The 8,449-nt window shown below is 35.9% G+C and overlaps 1 protein-coding gene across 1 annotated transcript; it reads left to right on the top strand.

The window, feature by feature from the left end:
- The first annotated feature begins 2,411 nt into the window (after positions 1–2,411).
- On the top strand, positions 2,412–5,488 carry LOC104885044 (NEDD8-specific protease 1). Its single transcript, XM_010669753.4, has 2 exons — positions 2,412–3,430; positions 4,516–5,488. The coding sequence occupies exon 2, from the start codon at positions 4,518–4,520 to the stop codon at positions 5,301–5,303; it is 786 nt and encodes a 261-aa protein (XP_010668055.3). The 5' UTR covers positions 2,412–3,430; positions 4,516–4,517; the 3' UTR covers positions 5,304–5,488.
- Positions 5,489–8,449: the final 2,961 nt, after the last annotated feature.

Below are 8,449 nucleotides of genomic sequence, written 5' to 3'. Positions count from 1 at the left end.
AATGTTATACACAATTTACATAACAATAATTTAGCTTGTTCATTCAAAACCAAACTCTAATTTTAGCTTATCTAGAGCTCCTTATATGTATTTAAATCTATGTAGAACTCTATTTTTTAAAAAATAAATATAAATTTGATGACATTGAATCCTACGTGGCACACTCTAAAGTCTCGAAATCTTGAGCAGTTTCCTATGCTCCCGAAAAGTTCCTCCTTTATATATATACTAGTACCAACTTGCAATGAGAAATATGACCCTCATTATCATGTCAAGTAATTTATCTTTGTAGCAATAATTAATCTAACTAAAAGCATTTATCCAGCTTTTTTATTAGTTTATCAAACTACCTAAAAAGCTAGAAAAAAAAATTGAATGAATAAATATCAAAACTTATTAATATTTGTTAAATAATTACTCCTAACAAAGACTTTTATTTTTGGCTATTTACAATTATCTTTTTCACTCTTCAAATATGAGACTACACCCCTTTATCTAAGACTTTATTTTTGGCTATTTACAACTAGTCTTATATGCACGCTATGCGTGCGAAATTATATTAACAGTTAAATTAATTGTGTGCGTAATTAGATTTCATATTTACAGTTAAATTAATAATATTTCCTTTTCACATCAGAGCTAACATTTCCTTATTGTCATTTATTTTTGGGTTTATGATACCAACTTGCAATGAGAAATATGACCCTCATTATCATGTCAAGTAATTTATCTTTGTAACAATAATTAATCTAACTAAAAGCATTTATCCAGCTTTTTTATTAGTTTATCAAACTACCTAAAAAGCTAGAAAAAAAAAGTTGAATGAATAAATATCAAAACTTATTAATATTTGTTAAATAATTACTCCTAACAAAGACTTTTATTTTTGGCTATTTACAATTATCTTTTTCACTCTTCAAATATGAGACTACACCCCTTTATCTAAGACTTTATTTTTGGCTATTTACAATTAACTTTTTTACTCTTCAAATATGAAACTGCACCCCTTTATCGAAAACTTTTAAAGAAGTGAACTACAATAGATTTATTATAGACATTCCAAATCGGGGGATTGTATTTTTAATTACAAATAATTATCAAATGTAATTACACAACACAATTAATTTAAATGTTCATATGATTTCGAATGCATAGCATGCATATGAGCTAGTAAATATAAAATACAATCCATTCCTAATTAAAACTGAAACTATATAGTCCATATCTATGCATTGACATTATAGCGTTAACTCAACCCCAAACCATTTTTCTTTGTGTCACTTACATATTACTTCCTCCATTCTTTATCTATTGGAGCAATGACTACTTATGATAGTTTCATATCTATGGCAACAATGCTATTTTTGGTTAAAAAAGTAACTTTAGTTGACAATATTACCCTTGTTTTACCTTACTAAAATTATCATTAATTATCCACCAACTAATTAGTTGATAATATTACCCTTACTTTATCTTGTTATTTTTTATTTCCTTAATAATTGTGTCCATTCCATTGTTGCAATAGATAAAGAACAGAGGGAGTATATATCTAAAATACAGGCTTAATATTCAAAATTAACAAATACTAAAACAACTTATTCCTTTCGAGTCCCATGATGAGAGCACCAGATTGTATTTAAAAGCTTAAATATCGTCTATGTCAAAATCCATATGCCCAATTACGATTTCGGATAGTAGAAATAGTCTGAGAAATTTTTAACATATGTGGTGGCGTCATCCTTCACTGTGAAATTTGACGACACCGGCTACACAATACTCACCGAACACCGACGACTCATCGACACCAGCCTTTATCTGGTAATAGAAGAGATGAATCGAGAAAGGAAAGAGAGAAAAAGGGGATGGGTTTTCCAAATCCATAATCAAAATTTCTTAAATGATTGCTACCTTTTCTGTTTCCGGTTTATGAAATGTACTCAAAATTAGTTCTTTAAAATGGTTTTATCGAACATGTTTTGTTTTCACTATTTGAAAGATAAACACAACCACCATAGCAGTAACCATCTCTTTTATTTTTTATTTTTTCCTTTTTCCATTTTTTGGCTTCATAGCTCTCTTGACATGTAGTAGATAATAGTGTAACAAAGAAAAAATAATTTTTGTTCTTGTAAATTGCTGTCCTTTTGTATGCTTATTTGAAGGCTCATACTTTTTTTTGAGGGAATATAGGCTCATACTCCCTCCGTCCCTAAATAGAGTGCCCATTTCTCCAATGCACGTTTGCCAATGTATGTTTTGCATCGTTAATATCTTTAATTGCATATTAGTAAAAATTATAAAAGTTTGATTTTCTTAATGTACGCAATGAGACGAATCAAATAAGACCCCACATGACTATGTTTTATCTTATATATTGGAATTTTTTTTTGAGGGCTTTCTTTACCTTTGAATAGTGTCCAAAAAAGAAATGGACACTTTATTAAGGGACGGAGGGAGTACTTGTTAATAACATATTAGCATATCATTCAAAGGTTTTTTAATCTTATAAAAAGTAGATTTCTCAAAAAAAAAAAAAAAATAAAGAAAATAATGGTAACTCAACAACATATAGAACGATATACATTATACAATCTCCTTGTCTACAAAGTTGAAAAATTTGATGGAATTTGCAGAGCATAAGAGTAAAAGAAATAAAAACACCATCAGTGATGATAGCGCTGGTTGAAGAGGGACTTTAAATTCCTCCGCGGCGAATTTGAGAACGTCCCTGAAAGATGCGGCTTTTCTACGGAGGTGAGGAACCAAAGCCCAAAACCCAACAGAAAAGTGAGAAACTAAAAAATGGTGAGGAAAAAATTAAGATAAAGAAGATTGAGAAAGCATATGAAAGATGAAGATTCGAGCCGATGCCGTTCCTTCTTATGAACGGTTGATAATCTGATTTGTGAATTGTTTTTATTTATGGAAGAGAATATGGTATAATAGAGAAAGCAAAAAGACTTAACGGTTGAGATTCTGGGTAACTGTGTTGGGGGAGTTGGGGTGGTTGTGTTTTTAGAGTGAATTACAGTTATGTTGTGCGACGTGATTTTGTAAAAAAAAAAAAAATTCAATTTATATTATTAGATGTAATTTGTTGTATTTAATGAGGGTAAAATGTGATTTCTATTATTTTGGTATCCCCTATCTTCCCATATAGAATAGAGATTTAACCCCACCCTCACCCTCACCCTCACCACCACCCTGGCACCCTCACCACACACGAAAATTCTGCCTCATCATCGTCTTCGTCATCGTCATCGTCATCGTTGTCTGCATCAGTTTCGCGAGCCGAGGGTGGTGACGCCGACGACCCTCCTCCGCTTCGTCCGACTCGCCGACCCTAAATCCTCCTCTTACTTCTCGTTCGACGCGCCATCTTGTCTGCATCGTCGTCGGCATCTGCTCGTCGCCGGGAGCGTAGACCACGGTCTGTTTTATTTGATTCTTGAATTTGTTTCTTTGATTGAGATATTGTTCTTCTGTTTCTTTTGATTGTGTTGAGATATCTTTTTTTTGAAAAAATAGATTTTTATTGAAATTGCAGATGGTTAAATGGTTTTGTTCAGGGTATGTTGGGGAGGGTTTTCATTTGGACAGATAAAACTAAAACTTCCACAGAATTTCTTTAATATTTTTCTTCAAGAGTTAGTCTTGACCTTCTCTCTTTTATATGGTTAAATTTCATGGTTGAGCAAAGTGATAAGGTAAATGATGAAGTTCAGTCAAGTGGAGAACATATTTCTTGATCTGAACTGATCTCGGTTGAATTTACTGCTTGTTAGTATGGTGATTGAAGGAGTCCAGAATTCGCTTTTTATTCTTTTTCTTTAGTAACAGTAAAAAATAGTGGGTACATATTGTGGAAACTAACTACTAATATTGCTTTTATGTGCTGTTTAACCCTTTTATTAAGGTCAAACTATAGACTTATATCAGATTCTGTATATGGTGGATCATGTTATTGTAAGCTGACAGCCTGATAGGCTCCGGTGTGCAACAATGGGTTCTAAGGTTTAAAGATAACAGTAGTGTGTAGTGGCTTATTCAGTGCATGAGATCAGTGTTTATGATAACCTAATTAGCTGTGAACCATGATAAATATATAATTTATGATCCTTAGGAAGAAGAAGACTCATGAGTGAAAGTCAGGGTAGGCGTGGACTCTCTTTATAAGCAACATCTGATGGCTTTCGATTTTATTTCAGTAATAATTTGTTGTTGTACTTCCCTAATCACAAAAGAAGATGGGTTGTTATCTTGCGGTTGGATTTATATCTTGTCTGCTAGGTGGTAACATCAAGTCAGTTTAGTATGTCGACTGTAGCTGCTCAAATTTTCTACTCGTAGCTGAACTTGTTAACAAAAGGATTGTACTAGTACCTTATTATTTATGAAGAAAATGGGTGGTATTTTCAAGTACCCATTTAGAATAGCGATAATGTTAAAGAAAAAGAATTCAACATGTCTAAGCATGAATACTAAGTTAGTCTATTCTGCATAATTCTCTTACAGACATGGAAGACAAAGAGGTCTTGAAGTACAAGGATGTTGTTTTGCGAGCTTCAGATCTGGAAACTTTACGAGAATCTTGCTTCCTCAACGACCAAATCATTGCATTCTACTTCAGCTATCTGTTCTCTTCCATCAAAACTGATGATATGCTGCTTGTTACTCCTTCCGTATCTGTCTGGCTTGCTAATTGCCACGATGACAAGTTCGTTGAAGAGTTCGCTCAGTCTTGCAAACTGTCAAGCAAGAGACTGGTCCTTTTCTCTGTAAATGACACCGATGATTTTGCTGGGGATGACAGTGGAAGCCATTGGAGCATCCTGGTCTATGATAGGACCAAAAATTCATTTCTGCATTTTGATAGTATGGAGGGAACGAATAACTTCCACGCCATGAAGCTGTACGATGTCCTCAAGGAATACATGGGGCCAGGTGGTCAAGTTTCAAGGCCACACACCTCATCATCTTCACTAAAGAAACAGAGGAATAAGAAGAAAAGCGTGCAGTCTGTATCCAAACCTCTTGGAGGCACAACACCTGAATCCATCGCTGCTGCCGAACCTGCTGTTTTGCCTATGTTCACAGAATGCAAGACCCCTCAGCAATCAAATGGATATGATTGTGGTCTGTATGTGTTAGCTATTGCTAGGGCAATCTGTCAATGCTGCTCACTTGGAAATATCAAGAGTGACGTGCTTTCAGCAATAGAAAATAATGTTGATGATTCTGTGGAGTTTAAAATGCGAAGTGAGGTGCTAGAGATCATACAGGAGTTGACCAACGACATTTGACAGGTCAAAACCAACATTGATGTGGGGTTTTTTTTTTTTTGGTAGATAGAGAGGTTCTAACTTTGTATAGTTACAAGGTATGGAATACATGACCTTTGAAATGAAAGGTGAGAGGTTAATCATTGATCCAACATAACATCATTATTTAGTATTTCAAAATAAAATATATTAATGTTCTGTAATTATATCTCATTGCTTACACAAGTAGTTAGATACCTAACACATTAATGGTAATGATAGTAGACTATTGTAGACATAAACTCTAACTCTAATTTCTTGTATTTTTCAAATTATGACGTTATTTTCCTCACAAGACAAAAATTTACGGAAAGCAACAACCCAGGCATCACCTGGGACACTCACTAATTTGTATGAAAAGTTGTACAAAAATTTACACCCTTCCACAGGAATTATTTTGTATTAGATTAGTAAAAATGAAATTTGTTTGATCTTTAAAATTTACAAGTTACAACTAAAACTATTGATACAATTATACAAAAATGACACGAGTAAAACAACTCAAACTTAAAACATTAAATAACTAGTTTTAAACTACTTTTTCAATTTTTTTTGACATAAAAAAACGTACAAGCAAATCAAGAAAAAATTAATATAAATTCGTCCGACTTACTCTACACTAAGGAGCTAGATTGTGGGCTAACTCTACTTGATTCCTATTTACCTTCATGACTCGACAAGTGTCAAACCTATTGGCCAGGGTACGTATATCTCCACGAAACTGAAATATCCCGAGCTTTGTTCGTGTACAAAAGTTGCCCTAGTACCATCGAGTCAATAAGGAGTAGAAGATGAGAATGTCCCGTGTTCCTAGCCCAGCGTAGTGCCAGAAGACATGCCATAGCTTTAGTGAACAACGCTGAAGGAGCATACATAAAGGAGCCTTGTTGGGCAAAGTGGTATGGTGGGGGTGGTAAAGCATGCCAAGCTGTTCCACCCATTTGTGTGACCTTGACCCAAGAGCCATCCAGTTGGATAGTAATAGGTGAGCCACCCTGATTCTGTTGCCCTAATCCGCCACATGAAACCCCAAGAGGAGTAGTAGGCTCCAAACGTCGACGATTACAAAAAGGCGGTTGTTGTATAAAGATGGAATGCTGGTGTGCACTTTCCTAGATATGAAGCTTGATCAAAGTGGGCGTTGCATGAATTTGACAAAATACTTGATTATTGCGAGTCTTCCAAATTGCCCAAAGCGTGCTTAAAAAAATATGGAGACAATACCCGTGATGGCCATCTTGAAGACGAAATTTGAGGATCCAGTTGGTAAGCCATTGGGTATGATTATCCTGAGAGCCAAGAGTAGAGCTCATACCAATGTTGCTTTGTTCCCAAGATTCAGTGGCCATTGGACCATGACAGAATAAATTTTAGCAATCCTCTATGTCATGCAAACAAATTGGGCAACCACTGCAAGGGCTTATATCTTGCCTATATAGATTATGTTTTGTTGCTATACCATTGTGGCAAAGCTTCCACAGAAAAATCTTCAGTTTCGGCATGATGTTCGAACTCCAAAGGATGCGAAAAAATTTCGTATCCAAGGTGGTTGCCATGCTACAAATGTCATTTTGTTGTTGGAGTACTACACCATACCTCGACTTAGTTGAGTACTCCCCTGACGTGAACGACTAATCTAGCACATCAGTCACATTTAAGGAAGTATGTATTCGATACCTTTAATTTGACGGGTACTGCCAGGTTCGAAAAGCCTGTTGATTTTATGAATATCCCACCCTCGATTATTTGGGAGAATGAGTTGAGCCACCTTAAGGTTGGCAACCGCCACTAATGGAGTTTGATCTCGAAATTAAAGATTGGTTTATCACCATTCATCCAGCAATGTTTAGAAACATCTATGTGTTGATCATTTCCCACTTTCCATTTACATTGGGTTTGGAGTAATTTGTCATCCATAAGAATGCCTTTGCGGCCCCATAAAAGTTGGCGGTTACTGAGAAGATGTGGTTGACCCAGAAGTCTAGAGCTATGATAAACCTTGGAGAGCAATAACTGTGAATTTTGATTTACACGACATACCTTTTTTATGAGTAAAAATTTATTGAAGGCACCAATATTACGTATTCCTAACCTTCCCAAGTCACGTGGGAGATGTATAACAACCTTCTTTTTCCAATGAATCCACGTAGCCTGATTATTATGCCAAAAGAACTTAGCTAACATGCCATCGATTTTATGAGCAGTGGTAGCTGGAACATTGAAGACTGCTAACTGATGCATGATAAAAGCGAAAAGAATAGAGTTGATAATGATGAGCTTGGTCGCTCGCGAAATGTTGGTGTGGTTCCAACAAGAGATCTTTGTAGAAACTTTATCCAACAATGGAGTAAAATGTTGTAGTTTGTGGATTGAATGTCAATTGGGTCTCCGAGATAAGTGCCAAGTGAAGTATGAGAAGACATTCGCAGGAGTGATTTATATTCTTGTTAATCATGTGCTAGGATGTTTCGACTAAATTTGACGAAAGATCTCTGAACACTAGGGGAAAAAAACAGAAGGGTTGCGCAAGAAGGGCTGCGCTTTTTTAAAACTAGCGCAGCCCTACTAGCTGCTATTTTTTTTTTCGATAACTCCTATGCATGCACGCCTTATACCCCTTCATTCCGACTTTCCCTCTTTCACTTCTTACCCCAAATTGTGCGAAAAACCGAGTGCACCACCACCACCTTGCGAGCCCTAATTCGACACACCACCACCACCCACATTGCTCCACCACTTTGCGCGACACCACTACCACCACCACCACAACATTTCTTCTCCACCACTACCGCCCACCACAATTTCTTCTCCACCATCACCTTGCGCGCCACCCATTTCTTCCATTTCTTCTCCACCACATTGTGGGTCCGCCACCACCTTGCGCGCCACCCACATTGCGCGACGCAACCCTTTTCTTCTCTTCTCTTCTCTTCTCCACCATCACCACTACTCTTCTCTTCTCTTCTCATTTCTTCTCCACCATTTGAGTGGTTAATTAGGTATGAATTAATTTTGTTTTTAAGTTACTTTTGTTTTTCTTAATTGAATTAAATGATTAATGTGCAATGTGGGTTTTGTCAATTGTAGGAAGAAGAGGCTAAGGAAGGCAAATAAAGTCCCAAGTAGCT

This window comes from Beta vulgaris, chromosome 9 (assembly GCF_026745355.1).
Source record: "Beta vulgaris subsp. vulgaris cultivar EL10 chromosome 9, EL10.2, whole genome shotgun sequence".
Classification (NCBI taxonomy): domain Eukaryota; kingdom Viridiplantae; phylum Streptophyta; class Magnoliopsida; order Caryophyllales; family Amaranthaceae; genus Beta; species Beta vulgaris.
This window is presented reverse-complemented; position numbering and strand designations above follow the sequence as displayed.